This window comes from Pseudophryne corroboree, chromosome 1 (assembly GCF_028390025.1).
Source record: "Pseudophryne corroboree isolate aPseCor3 chromosome 1, aPseCor3.hap2, whole genome shotgun sequence".
Lineage (NCBI taxonomy): Eukaryota > Metazoa > Chordata > Amphibia > Anura > Myobatrachidae > Pseudophryne > Pseudophryne corroboree.
Window position 1 is genome coordinate 159,985,657 of NC_086444.1, and position 15,270 is coordinate 160,000,926.

The following is a 15,270-nucleotide window of genomic DNA, read 5'->3' on the forward strand; positions in this document are numbered from 1 at the left end:
CCGCAGGAGACATGGGCACTTTAAGAAAGAATTTAGATTCTGGTGTGCTCTGGCTCCTCCCTCTATGTCCCTCCTCCAGACCTCAGTTTGAATCTGTGCCGGACGAGCTGGGTGCTACTTAGTGTGCTCTCCTGAGCTTGCTATAAGAAAGTATTTTGTTAGGTTTTTTATTTTCAGGGAGCTCTGCTGGCAACAGACTCCCTGCATCGTGGGACTGAGGGGAGAGAAGCAGCCCTACTCTCTGAAGATAGGTCCTGCTTCTTAGGCTACTGGACACCATTAGCTCCAGAGGGATCGTACACAGGATCTCACCCTTTGTCGTCTGATCCCAGAGCCGCGCCGCCGTTCCCCTCGCAGAGCCGGAAGACAGAAGCCAGGTGAAAGAAGCAAGAAGACTTCGAAATCGGCGGCAGAAGACTCCAGTCTTCATATGAGGTAGTGCACAGCACTGCAGCTGTGCGCCATTGCTCCCACACTACACCCACATACTCCGGTCACTGTAAGGGTGTGCAGGGCGCAGGGGGGGGCGCCCTGGGCAGCAATTAGAGACCTCTTTGGCAAAAGTTTGCATAATATACAGTTGGGCACTGTATATATGTATGAGCCCCCGCCAAAATTGTACATGAAAGCGGGACAGAAGTCCACCGTCGAGGGGGCGGAGCTTCTTCCTCAGCACTCACCAGCGCCATGTTTTTTCTCCACAGCACCGCTGAGAGGAAGCTCCCCAGTCTCTCCCCTGCAGTTACACGGTAGAAGAGGGTAAAAAGAGAGGGGGGGGCACATAATTAGGCGCAAAAATCAATATAAACAGCAGCTACTAGGTTAACATTAAGTTACTGTGTTATTCCTGGGTTAATAGCGCTGGGGTGTGTGCTGGCATACTCTCTCTCTGTCTCTCCAAAGGGCCTTATGGGGGAATTGTCTTCAGATGAGCATTCCCTGAGTGTGTGGTGTGTCGGTACGTGTGTGTCGACATGTCTGAGGTAAAAGGCTCCCCTAAGGAGGAAATGGAGCAAATATGTGTGTGAGAGGGTGTCTCCGTTGACAACGCCGACACCTGTTTGGATATGTGTAATTTAGTGCTAAGGTAAATTTATTGCACAAAAGATTAGAGAACAGACAGGAAATCTACCCATGTCTGTCCCTATGTCGCAGAGACCTTCAGAGTCTCTCAATGCTCACTATCCAAAATAATAGACACTGATATCGACACGGAGTTTGACTCCAGTGTCGACTACGATAATGCAAAGTTACAGCCAAAATGGCAGAAAAGTACTCAATATATGATTATTGTAATAAAAGATGATTTGCATATCAATGATGACTCATCTGTCCCTGACACAAGGGTACACATGTTTAAGGGGAAGAAAGCTGAGGTAAATTTCCCTCCTCTCATGATGAAAAAGAGCGGGAATCTCCAGACAAGAGACTGCAGTTTCCCACAAAGAATTCTCAGGCAGTATCCTTTCCCCACTAGGGCCAGGATATGATGGGAATCTTCCCCTAGGGTGTCACGTTTGCCCAAAAGGTAGCCCTGACGTAACAGCTATTCTCAGGGATCCTGCAGATAGCGTGCGCATTCTGGTACACTACTCAGACCGGCGATTGTGTTGGCATGGGTTTATAGCGCTGTGGCAGCGTGGACAGGTACCTTATCAGCAGAGATTGAGACCCTAGTATGTATATATATATATAAATATTAAAGATGCTGTCTTAAGAGACATATAGATATAAAACATGCCCAAAGAGACATGAGTATACTGGGTCCTAGAGTCAAAGCTATGTCGATTTCTGCTTGACGTGTCCTGTAGAATATGCAATGGACAGATGATGCCGACTTAAGAGGCATATGGAAGGCTGAGGAGTGTGTGGAGAAGGGTTCTCGGACCTGGTCTCCACAGCTATAGCTGGTAATTCTGATATTTTGCCTTATATTCCTGCACAGCCTAGGAAAGCACGACATTATCAAATGCAGCCTTTCGAACAAAGAAACAAGAAAGTCCGAGGTGCGTCCTTTCTTGCCAGAGGCGGGGGCAGAGGAAAGAAGCTGCACAACACAGCTAGTTCCCAGGAACAGAAGTCCTCCCCGGCCTCTACAAAATCCACCGCATGTCGCTGGGGCTCCACAGGCGGAGCTAGGCCCGGTGGGGGCACGCCTTCGTAAGTTCAGCCACAAGTGGGTTCACTCCCTGGGCAATAGATATTGTGTCTCAGGGATACAAGCTGGACTTTGAGAAGATGCCCCCTCACCGACGGCCCTGCCGGCTTCCCCCCACGAGAGGGAAACAGTGTTAACTGTAATTCACAAATTGTATTTTCAACAGGTGGTGGTCAAGGTTCCCCTCCTTCAACAAGGAGGGGGTGGTTATTCGACCATGTTGTAGTCCCGAAACCAGACGGTTCGGTCAGACCCATATTGAATTTAAAATACCTAAAAAGGTTCAAGTTCAAGATGGAATCGCTAAGAGCGGTCATTGCAAGCCTGAAAGGGGGAGATTTTATGGTGACTCTGGACATAAAGGATGCATACCTTCATGTCCCCATTTATCCACCTCATCAGGCGTACCTCAGAATTGCGGTACGGGATTGTCATTACCAATTTCAGACGTTGCCGTTTGGTCTCTCCACGGCCCCGAGAATATTCACCAAGGTAATGGCGGAAATGATGGTGCTCCTGCGAAAGCAAGGTGTCACTATTATCACGTACTTGGACGATCTCCTCATAAAAGCGAGATCAAGAGAGCAGTTGCTGAACAGCGTATCACTTTCTCTGGAAGTGTAACGGCAACACGCTGGATTCTATATATTTCAAAGTCGCAGTTGGTTCCTACAGCTCATCTGCCTCTCCTAGGCATGATCCTAGACACAGACCAGAAAAGGGTTTATCTCCCGATAGAGAGAGCTCAGGAGTTCGTGACACTGGTCAGGAATCTGTTAAAACCAAAACAGGTGTCAGTGCATCACTGCACTCGAGTCCTGGGATGGATGGGGGCATCATACGAGGCCATTCCCTTCGGCAGGTTCCATGCGAGGACCTTCCAATGGGACTTACTGGACAAGTGGTCCGGATCACATCTTCAGATGCATCGGTTAATCACCCTATCCCCTAGGGCCAGAGGTGTCTCTCCTGTGGTGGCTGCAGAGTGCTCACCTTCTCGAAGGTCGCAGATTCGGCATTCAGGACTGGGTCCTGGTGACCACGGATGCAAGCCTCCGAGGGTGGGGGGCAGTCACACAGGGAAGACATTTCCAAGGGCTGTGGTCAAGTCAGGAGACTTGCCTTCACATCAACATCCTGGAACTAAGGGCCATATACAACACCCTACGTCAAGCGGAGTCCCTGCTTCGCGACCAACCGGTTCTGATCCAGTCAGACAATATCACTGCAGTGGCTCATGGCGGCACAAGGAGCAGGGTGGCGATGGTAGAAGCCACCAGAATTCTTTGCTGGGCGGAGAATCACGTAAGCGCACTGTCAGCAGTGTTCATTCCGGGAGTGGACAACTGGGAAGCAGACTTCCTCAGCAGGCACGACCTCCACCCGGGAGAGTGGGGACTTCATCAAGAAGTCTTCATGCAGATTGCAAGTCGGTGGGAACTGCCACAGGTGGACATGATGGCATCCCGCCTCAACAAGAGATATTGCGCCAGGTCAAGAGACCCTCAGGCGATAGCTGTGGACGCACTGGTGACACCGTGGGTGTTCCCGTCGGTCTATGTATTTCCTCCTCTTCCTCTCATACCCAAGGTGCTGAGAATCATAAGGAAAAGAGGAGTGAGAACAATACTCTTTGTTCCGAATTGGCCAAGAAGGGCTTGGTATCCAGATCTGCAAGAAATGCTCACAGAGGACCCGTGACCTCTGCCTCTAGGACAGGACTTGTGCAACAGGGGCCCTGTCTGTTCCAAGACTTACCGCGGCTGCGTTTGACGGCATGGCGGTTGAATGCCGGATCCTAGCAGAAAAAGGCATTCCGGATGAGGTCATCCCTACGCTGATAGAGGCTAGGAAGGATGTGACCACTCAACATTGTCACCGTATATGGCGAAAATATGTGGCTTGGTGTGAGGCCAGGAATGCCCCTACGGAGCAATTCCAGCTGGGCCGTTTCCTTCACTTCCTACAGTCGGGAGTGACTTTTGGCCTTAAATTGGGTTCCATTAAGGTTCAGATTTTGGCCTTATCCATTTTCTTTAAAAAAGAACTGGCTTCTCTGCCTGAAGTTCAGACGTTTGTAAAGGGAGTGCTGCATATTCAGCCCCCTTTTGTGCCTCCAGTGGCACCTTGGGATCTTAACGTGGTGTTGAGTTTCCTGAAATCACACTGGTTTGAACCACTCAAAACGGTGGAAGTAAAATATCTCACATGGAAGGTGGTCATGCTATTAGCCTTGGCTTCGGCTAGGCGTGTGTCAGAATTGGCGGTTTTGTCACATAAAAGCCCTTATCTGGTTTTCCATGCGGATAGAGCAGAATTGCGGACCCGCCCACAATTTCTGCCGAAAGTGGTTTCATCCTTTCATATAAACCAACCTATTGTGGTGCCTGTGGCTACTACTGACTTGGAGGATTCCGAGTCACTGGATGTAGTCGGGGCTTTGAAGGTTTATGTAGCCAGAATGGCTAAGGTCAGGAAAACAGAATCTTTGTTTATCCTGTATGCTTCCAACAAGCTTGGGGCGCCTGCTTCAAAACAAACTATTGCTCGCTGGATCTGTAACACGATTCAGCAGGCTCATTCTGCGGCTGGGTTGCCGCTGCCTAAATCAGTTAAGGCCCATTCCACAAGGAAGGTGGGCTCTTCTTGGGCGGCTACCCGAGGGGTCTCGGCATTACAGCTTTGCCGAGCGGCTACTTGGTCAGGTTCAAACACCTTTGCAAAATTCTACAAGTTTGATACCCTGGCTGAGGAGGACCTTGTGTTTGCTCATTCGGTGCTGCAGAGTCATCCGCACTCTCCCGCCCGTTTGGGAGCTTTGGTATAATCCCCATGGTCCTTACGGAGTCCCCAGCATCCACTAGGACGTTAGAGAAAATAACATTTTACTTGCCGGTAAATCTATTTCTCGTAGTCCGTAGTGGATGCTGGGCGCCCGTCCCAAGTGCGGACTTCTTCTGCAATGCTTGTATATAGTTATTGCTTCAATAAGGGTTATGTTATAGTTGCATCAGAGTTTATCTGATGCTCTGTGATTGTTCATACTGTTAACTGGGTAAAGTTATCACAAGTTATACGGTGTGATTGGTGTGGCTGGTATGAGTCTTACCCTGGATTCCCAAAATCCTTTCCTTGTACTGTCAGCTCTTCCGGGCACAGTTTCTCTAACTGAGGTCTGGAGGAAGGACATAGAGGGAGGAGCCAGAGCACACCAGAATCTAAATTCTTTCTTAAAGTGCCCATGTCTCCTGCAGAGCCCGTCTATTCCCCATGGTCCTTACGGAGTCCCCAGCATCCACTACGGACTACGAGAAATAGATTTACCGGTAAGTAAAGTCTTATTTTCTTTTAGCAGTGCGTGACATGGCTCACAATGACAGGGAACCCCCTGCAACGCCTCTTACTCAAAAGGTAAGATTGCTTCCTACATATACAGATTAATGCTCATCTCTCTAATGCATTGTATCATGGACATCTTTCTAGCTTTGAGTTCTACTCTGCATGCCATTTATGTAACTTAACTTTCTTAACTAATGAAGAGGAGTTACAAGCTTGTATTATAGCCACATATTCATTGTAGTGTAGTAGAATGATCTGTTTCTTTCAAGTTATTACATAGGCAATCTAAATGGATATCCCGCACAAGGTTTATGTGAATATAAAGGTGTTGGATTTTAGGAAGGCAGATTTTGTAGGGATGGGAAAATGTGTAAGCAATTCTTTGGCAGAGTGGAGGAATTGGAAGCAGTGCAGGAGAGGTGGGAAACATTAAAAAGTGCAATATTAAAGGCATCAGACCTTTGTATCAAAAGTGTCAGGAAAAACACATGGAAAAGGAAGCCAGTGTGGTTTGCGAAAGAAGTAGCAAATATTGTGAGAGCAAAAAAGATGGCTTTTAGGAAATATAAGCAGACACAAAATAATTAAGACAAAGAGATATATCTTGTTAGACAGAAGGAGACTAAGGGGTATTTCTGCTGCGGGGTACACTGGGCTCCACAAGGATAGACATTGGGGTGTAGAGTAGGATCTTGATCCGAGGCACCAACAGGCTCAAAGCTTTGACTGTTCCCAGAATGCACAGCACCGCCTCCTCTATAACCCGCCTCCCTGCACAGGAGCTCAGTTTTGTAGTTGGTGCTGCAGTAAGCAGGCACATAACAGAGGGGCTGCTCCAGGCAGCCCTAAGAAGAGCTTTTTTTGAAGAAAAAAGTGAAGACTTCAAGGGCAGCAGCGTTGGTAAATGTCAGAAGACATTCACTGCTGCAGCTCCAGCTCTCCCCAGCGGCGCTGTACACTCCCGAGCCCTGGTTGCCGGGTAACTACAGCAGGAGGCTCCGGTTTTCTTCACGTCAGGCACACACGACGGGGGCTCTCCGGGATCGCGTGGCCGTTTTTCGGGAGGTGGTGAGTGGGTCCCGCTTGCGGGACCCGGTCTTTAACGCGATCCGGCACGGTCAGTGGGAGGCGGGCCGCACGCGCTGGCGGTGGACACTGTGGCAGTACAGGCGATCCCACTAGATCACCAGGGCATGGGTGCAGGTCAGGTTTTCTCTCTAAACCATTTTCAGTAGCCCACAGTACCCGGTGGTTTTGCCAGCAGGGGGATAAGGCTTAGACCTTAAGCCCCTCCCCCAGCCCCAGGGCGCCATTTCCCGCAAATGTTCCCGCCCTGGAGCTCCATATCTGTCTCTCCCTCACTGCCTGTCAGTGTCTGGGTGCCATTATCTCTCAGCTACACTGTTCCTGGGACTGCTTGGGCAAATCCTCCTGTGTAAAGCCGCCTGGTTGTCAGTGCTGTGACTTTACATGACACTTAAGTATTCTACCTGCCTTTTTAGTCAGTGCTAGTTAAGAAAGAGTGCATTCAGTCAGGGTTTTCTAGTACAATTACCCTGTGATATATATCCATCTTACTGTGCAGTGTTATATCTATTGACTATATAGCAATATATATAAGCTACTCCAGTGCAGTATTATTGTTAGTAATAACCTCTGCATTGTACAAACTGTGACTTTCTGTGTGTGCATTTGATAGCTGAGTGGTGTCCATTTCATGTCTTTCACTCAACTTGCTATCCCTATATTCTATAACCTGAGGGGGCTTGGTGCGTCAGGTTTTATATTGATATAGGATTTTCAAAAAGATATATTTTAATATGTATTTTTCTCTGTGATTTAGTCACCATATCTCTCCTTTATCTCTGCTGGTGCTGACTACACTGCGCAGGGGTTTGGGTAAGAGGTATTGTGCTGCTGCCAATTGTACTGTGTTACCTGATACTGCAAGTTATATCATGTCTGCTTCTAAGGGTAACGGTTCTGGGGCTGAACACACTGCCGGTGTTGCTGAAGCCGCAGATCCCTATGAGGAGAATATAGCAGCTGTGGGCTCTGGTTCTGGGGGCTCCTTGCCCCACCAGTGGGACTGTGGCAACGGAGGTACATAATGACCCACCGTGGGCCGCTTTTTTAACGCTTCTACATACGCTAGTTAATAAACTAACACCCCCTATGGGACCCCCAATGCCGGTACAACCGTATGTGGTCCCTGCAGCTAATCTGCCGTGGGCGGACGATTTATCTGCTCAATTGAAGAAGTTGAACCAGTATCTGACTACTAAAAAGTCTGACCATCGCTCGCCTAAGTCCAAGGGGTCCTTTAAGCGAGCGCTTGTCTCCTCACAATCCACTGCCGTCACTGACACCTTGTTGGCACTTACACTGACCCCACAGGTTCTGACTCAGATACTGCTGATGGGGAGGGTAGTTCACATGTGGATGTTCCTGATCTTTTGGAGGCTATTAAGTTAATTCTACAGATTACGGATGATCCCGAGCCATCCGTCCCTCCTAAGAAACCAGATAGGTTCAAGCGTCAGAAGGTGGTTAAACAAGTTTTACCTCACTCTGATCACCTAGTGGATATACGTCAGGAACCCTGGGAAAACCCGGGTACGAAGTTTGTGCCTCAAACAAAAAGATGCTGGCTCGCTATCCCCTCGCACCAGAGCTGTCTAAGAATTGGGAAACGCCTCCTCCGGTAGACTCGCATGTGGCTAGGATGGTGGTTTCCTCAGCTCTACCTGTCACTACCGTCACGTCTCTAAAAGAGCCTACTTATAAACGTGTGGAGGGTTGTCTTAAAGCAATTTACACCCTCACGGGTGCTGCACAAAGGCCCACTATTGCAACAACATGGGCTAAAGAAGCTATTGAAGCATGGGCCTTGGAGTTAGAAGCTGAAATCTCTTCTGACCATGCTAGACAATGCTTGTCATATATTGTCACAGCTTCTCGCTATATTAAAGAGGCGGCTTCTGATGCCGGTATCCTAGCAGCCAAGGCCTCTACTATGTCAGTCTTGGCTCGCCGGATATTGTGGCTGAGATCCTGGTCTGTGGATCTGGACTCTAGAAAAACCCTAGAGGTACTCCCTGTCAAGGGAGATATTCTGTTTGGGGAGGACTTAAATAAGATAGTGGCTGACTGCCTGTCTGCCAAGTACCGCTCCTTCTGTGTCGAAGGCTAAAGGTACTTCCTTTCGCCCCTTTCGTCCTTCAGGTAAAGCGAAAGGTCAGGCGTACAACAAGCAGGCCCGCACTTCCAAACCTGGTAAGCCAAAGCCAAAAAGAGCCTGGGTGGCCCGTCAGCCAGCTTCCAAGGCTGATAAGCCTGCCGCATGACGGGGCGGGCCTCCCCCTGGGGGATCCCAGGGTGGGGGGCCGGCTTCTAGGGTATACCCAGGAATGGTTGAACACTTCAGATGCCTGGGTACGGGAAGTCGTCACTCGAGGTTACGCCATAGCCTTCAAAAACCGCCCCCTCATAGATTTTGTCAGACAGACATCCCTTAGGTTGCTAGTGAGAGCCATTTGGCTCAAATTTATTCTTCCCATGTCTCTCTTGTTTTCTCTAACGTCCTAGTGGATGCTGGGGACTCCGTCAGGACCATGGGGAATAGCGGGCTCCGCAGGAGACAGGGCACATCTAAAAAGCTTTTAGGTCACATGGTGTGTACTGGCTCCTCCCCCCATGACCCTCCTCCAAGCCTCAGTTAGGTTTTTGTGCCCGTCCGAGAGGGTGCAATCTAGGTGGCTCTCTTAAAGAGCTGTTTAGAAAAGTTTTTTTTTAGGTTTCTAATCAGTGATTCCTGCTGGCGACAGGATCACTGCAACGAGGGACTTAGGGGAGAGACTTGCAACTCACCTGCGTGCAGGAGGATTGAAGTCTTAGGCTACTGGACACTGAGCTCCAGAGGGAGTCGGAACACAGGTCAGCCTGGGGTTCGTCCCGGAGCCGCGCCGCCGATCCCCCTTACAGACGCTGAAGAACGGCAGAACGGAGGTCCGGAAACAGGCGGCAGAAGACTCCTCAGTCTTCATGAAGGTAGCGCACAGCACTGCAGCTGTGCGCCATTGTTGCTACACGGCTCACTGATCTCGGTCACGGAGGGTGCAGGGCGCTGCTGGGGGCGCCCTGGGCAGCAATATAGATTACCTTAGAGGCAAATAAATACATCACATATAGCCATTAAGGCTATATGTATGTATTTAACCCAGGCCAGTTTTCCTAATAACCGGGAGAAAAGCCCGCCGTGAAAGGGGCGGAGCTTATTCTCCTCAGCACTCAGCGCCATTTTCCTGACCAGCTCCGCTGGTGAGGAAGGCTCCCACTCTCCCCTGCACTACAGAAACAGGGTTAAAGAGAAGGGGGGCATAAATTGGCGATATAATTATATATTAAGAGCCCATATATAGAAACAACACCTTCTAGGGTTGTTATATACATTATGGCGCTTTTGGTGTGTGCTGGCAAACTCTCCCTCTGTCTCCCCAAAGGGCTAGTGGGTCCTGTCCTCTATCAGAGCATTCCCTGTATGTGTGTGCTGTAGGTCGGTACGTGTGTGTCGACATGTATGAGGAAAATGTTGGTGAGGAGACGGAGAAAATTGCCTGTAATGGTGATGTCACTCTCTAGGGAGTCGACACCAGAATGGATGGCTTACTTATGGAATTACGTGATAATGTCAACACGCTGCAAGCCGGTTGACGACATGAGACAGCCGGCGGACAAATTAGTATCGGTCCAGGCGTCTCAGACACCGTCAGGGGCTTGTAAAAACGCCCATTTACCTCAGTCGGTCGACAGACACTGACACGGACACTGACCCCAGTGTCGACGGTGAAGAAACAAACGTATTTTTCCTTTAGGGCCACAAGTTACATGTTAAGGGCAATGAAGGAGGTGTTACGTATTTCTGATACCACAAGTACCACAAATAAGGGTATTTTGTAGGGTGGGAATAAACTACTTGTAGTTTTGCCTGAATCAGATAAATTAAATGAAGTGTGTGATGATACGTGGGGTTCCTCCGACAGAAAGTTATGGGCGGTATACCCTTTTTCCCGCCAGTAGTAAGGGCGAGTTGGAAAACACACCTTAGGGTGGACAAGGCGCTCACACGCTTATAAAAAACATGGCGTTACCGTTTCCAGATACGGCCGCCCTCAAGGAGCCAGCTGATAGGAAGCTGGAAAATATCATAACAGTATATACACACATACTGGTGTTATACTACGACCAGCAATCGCCTCAGCCTGGATGTGCAGCGCTGAGGGGGCTTGGTCGGATTTCCTGACTGAAAATTTTGATACCCTTGACAGGGACAGGATTTTATTGTCTATAGAGCATTTTAAGGATGCATTTCTATATATGTGTGATGCGCAGAGGCATATTTGCATTCTGGCATCAAGAGTAAATGTGATGTACATATCTGCCAGACGAAGACACGACAGTGGTCAGGTGAGGCAGATTCCAGACGGCATATGGAAGTATTGCCGTATAAAGGGGCGGTCCATTGGACCTGGTGGCCATGGCAACAGCTGAAAAATCCACCTTTTGTTACCCCGAGTCACATATTGGCAGAAAAGGACACAGTCTTTTCAGTCTCAGTCCTTTCGTCCCCATACGGGCAGGCGGGCGAAGGCCAGTCATATCTGCCCAGGGGGAGAGGAAAGGGAAGAAGACTGCAGCAAGCAGCTCATTCCCAGGAACAGAAGCTCCTCACGGCTTCTGCCAAGTCCGCAGCATAACGCTGGGGCCGTACAAGCGGACTCAGGTGCGGTAGGGGGTCATCTCAAGAGTTTCAGCAACACTCGCAAGGGAACTCCGGGATCCTACATGTAATATCCCAGGTGTACATTGGAAATTCGAGACGTCTCCCCCTCACACAATTCACAGGCTGTATTCCCAGCAGGTGATAATCAAAGTACCCTTCTTACAACAAGGAAGGGGGTAGTATTCCACACTATATTGTGGTACTGAAGCCAACCGGCTCGGTGAGATCTGAAATATTTGAACACTTACATACAAGCGTTCAAATCAAGATGGAGTCACTCGGAGCAGTGATAGCGAACCAGGAAGAAGGGGCCGATATGATGTCACTGGATATCAGGGACGTTTACCTACAGGTCCAAATTTGCCCTTCTCACCAAGGGTACTTCAGGTTCCTGGTACAGAACTGTCACTATCAGTTCAGACGCTGCCGTTTGGATTGTCCACGGCGCCCCGGGTCTTTACCAAGGTAATGGCCGGAATGATGATTTTTCTTAAAAGAAACATGGACGCTTTCCTGATAAGGGCAAGGTCCAGAGAACAGTTGGAGGTCGGAGTAGCACTATCTTAAGTAGTTCTACGACAGCACGAGTGGATTCTAAATATTCCAAAATCGCAGCTTTTTCCGACGACACGTCTACTGTTCCTAGGGAAGATTCTGGACACAGTCCAAAAAAAACGTGTTTCTCCCAGTGGAGAAAACCAGGGAGTTATCCGAGCTAATCGGGATCCTCCTAAAACCAGGAAAAGTGTCAGTGCATCATTGCACAAGAGTCCTGGTAAAAATGGTGGCTTATTACGAAGCAATTCCATTCGGCAGATTTCCCGCAAGAACTCTTCAGTGGGATCTGCTGGACAAATGGTCCGGATCGCATCCTCAGATGCATCAGCGGATAACCCTATATCCAAGGAAAAGGGTGTCTCTCCTGTGGTGATTACAGAGTGCTCATCTTCTAGAGGGCCGCAGATTCGGCATTCAGGATTGGATGCCGGTGACCACGGAGGCCAGCCTGAGAGGCTGGGGAACAGTCACACAGGGAAAAAATTTCCAGGGAAGTGTGATTAAGTCTGGAGAATTCTCTCCGCATAAATAAGCTTAGAGCAATTTTATAATGCTCTAAACTTAGCTAGACCTCTGCTTCAAGGTCAGCCGGTATTGATCCAGTGGGATAACATCACGGCAGTCGCCCACGTAAACAGAAGGGCGGCACAAGAAGCAGGAGGGCAGTGAAAACTGCAAGGATTTTTCGCTAGGCGGAAAATCATGTGATAGCACTGTCAGCAGTGTTCTTTCCGGGAGTGGACGACTGGGAAGCAGACTTCCTCAGCAGGCATGACCTCCACCCGGGAGAGTGGAAACTTCATAGGGAAGTTTTTCAACATGATTGTGGACCGTTGGCAAAGACCAAAGGTGGACATGATGGCGTCCCGCCCGAACAAAAAACGGGACAGGTATTCCGCCAGGTCATGAGACCTTCAGGCGATAGCTGTGGATGTTCTGGTAACACCGTGGGTGTACCAGTCTGTGTATGTGTTCCCTCCTCTGTTTCTCATAACCAGGGTATTGAGAATTATAAGACATAGAGGAGTATGAACTATACTAGTGGCTCCGGATTGGCCAAGAGGGACTTGGTACCCGGAACTTCAAGAAATGCTCACAGAGGACTAAGGGCCTGGGGAGCTAAGAAGGGACTTGATTCAGCAAGTACCATGTCTATTCCAAGACTTACCGCGGCTGCGTTTGACGGCATGGCGGTTGAATGCCGGATCCTGAGGGGAAAAGGCATTCCATAAGAGGTCATACCTACCCTGGTCAAAGCCAGGAAGGAGGTGACCGCACAACGTCATCACCACATGTGGTGAAAATATGTTGCGTGGGTGAGGCCAGGAAGGCTCCACGACGGAAATTCAACTAGGTCGATTTCTACACTTCCTGAAAACAGGAGTGTTTTGGACCTCAAATTGGGGTTCATTAACATTTAAATTTCGGCCCTGTAGATTTTCTTCCAGAAAGAATTGACTTCAGTTCCTGAAGTCCAGATTGTAAAGGATGTATTGCATATACAGCTTTTTTGTGCCCCTAGGGGCACCGTGAGATCTCAACATAGTGTTGGGATTTCTTAAAATCATATTGGTTTGAACCGCTCAAATCTGTGGATTTGAAATATCTCACATGGAAAGTGACCATGCTGTTGACAAATATCTCACATGGGAAGTGACCATGTTGTTAGCCCTGGCCTCGGCCAGGCGATTGTCAGAATGGGCGGCTTTGTCTTACAAAAGCCCATATTAAAATTTTCCATTTGAACAGGACAGAACTGGGACTCGTCTCCAGTTTCTTCATAAAGGGGTGTCAGCGTTTTCACCTGAAACAACCTCTTGTGGTGCCTGCGGCTACTAGGGACTTGGAGGACTCCAAGTTACTAGACGTGGTCAGGGCCCTAAAAATATATATATATATATATATATATAGTTAGGACGGCTGGAGTCAGAAAGTCTGACTTGCTGTTTATACTGTATACACCCAACAAGCTGGGTGCTCATGCTTCTAAGCAGTCTATTGCACGCTGGATTTGTAGTACAATTCAGCTTGCACATTCTGTGGCAGGCCTGCCACAGACGAAATATGTAGATGCCCATTCCACAAGGAAGGTGGGCTCATCCTGGGCGGCTGCCCGAGGAGTCTCGGCATTACAACTTTGCCGAGCAGCTACGTGGTCAGGGGAGAACACGTTTGTAAAATTTTACAAATTTTGATACTCTGGCTAAGGAGGACCTGGAGTTCTCTCATTCGGTGCTGCAGAGTCATCCGCACTCTCCCGCCCGTTTGGGAGCTTTGGTATAATCCCCATGGTCCTGACGGAGTCCCCAGCATCCACTAGGACGTTAGAGAAAATAAGAATTTACTTACCGATAATTCTATTTCTCGTAGTCCGTAGTGGATGCTGGGCGCCCATCCCAAGTGCGGATTGTCTGCAATGCTTGTACATAGTTATTGTTACAAAAATCGGGTTATTACTATTGTTGTGAGCCATCTTTTCGGAGGCTACTTCGTTTTGTTATCATACTGTTAACTGGGTTCAGATCACAAGTTGTACGGTGTGATTGGTGTGGCTGGTATGAGTCTTACCCGGGATTCAAGATCCTTCCTTATTGTGTACGCTCGTCCGGGCACAGTACCTAACTGAGGCTTGGAGGAGGGTCATGGGGGGAGGAGCCAGTACACACCATGTGACCTAAAAGCTTTTTAGATGTGCCCTGTCTCCTGCGGAGCCCGCTATTCCCCATGGTCCTGACGGAGTCCCCAGCATCCACTACGGACTACGAGAAATAGAATTATCGGTAAGTAAATTCTTATTTTTTTCTCACATTTACCTATTTTCAGGGCTCTCACCATTGATTCAGGGATATCCATCCCTGTCTAACATTGGCAGCAGATCCCCTATTTTCCTCTCCCATCTACCATCTATTCTATTCTTTACTACAACATTCGTGAACTCTCATCAGTGATTCCAGAGCCCACCAACATTGGATATTCTTTCTACTTTCATACCACACTGGCAACGCCCGAATCCTTCCGATCTTGGAAGCTAAGCAGTGTTGGGCTGAGTTAGTACTCAAGTGGGAGACTATTGAGGAATACTCAGTTCAGTAGAAGATTTGGACGGCCATGCTCAGCGTCTAACACTGACAGCAGATTCATCTCATCTAATCAGCCTTTTCTATCCCCTTTTTCAATACTAGTGGCAAGAAATCATAGCCTACAAAAATCAATAATATCATTGAGGTGCTTTTGTTTACCGACTTGCATTAGTTTAGGATTATACATTTTCAGGCAGTCAGTTGTGGCAAATCTGTATTTGAAACCCAGACAGTGTTGGAACCTTTATCAAGCATTTATGCTAGTATTATTTGTTCCTGTTCCTCTTCTTCTTTTTTTTCCCTTTTTTTTCTTCTTGTTCGTATATCCAACTACTATTTCATTTTATTGATAT

At 48.5% G+C, this 15,270-nt stretch overlaps 1 protein-coding gene and 1 pseudogene across 1 annotated transcript in view; both read left to right on the forward strand.

The window, feature by feature from the left end:
- The window catches only part of LOC134889019 (uncharacterized), a 391,009-nt gene extending 385,362 nt beyond the window's left edge, over window positions 1–5,647 (forward strand). The window contains exons 11-12 of the mRNA XM_063913347.1: window positions 5,514–5,569; window positions 5,642–5,647. Of these exons, the coding sequence (XP_063769417.1) occupies window positions 5,514–5,569; window positions 5,642–5,647 (62 nt within the window). The remainder of the gene's footprint in view (window positions 1–5,513; window positions 5,570–5,641) is intronic.
- A 9,167-nt stretch (window positions 5,648–14,814) lies between these two features.
- On the forward strand, window positions 14,815–14,933 carry LOC134948140 (5S ribosomal RNA; annotated as a pseudogene).
- The last annotated feature ends 337 nt before the right edge of the window (window positions 14,934–15,270 follow it).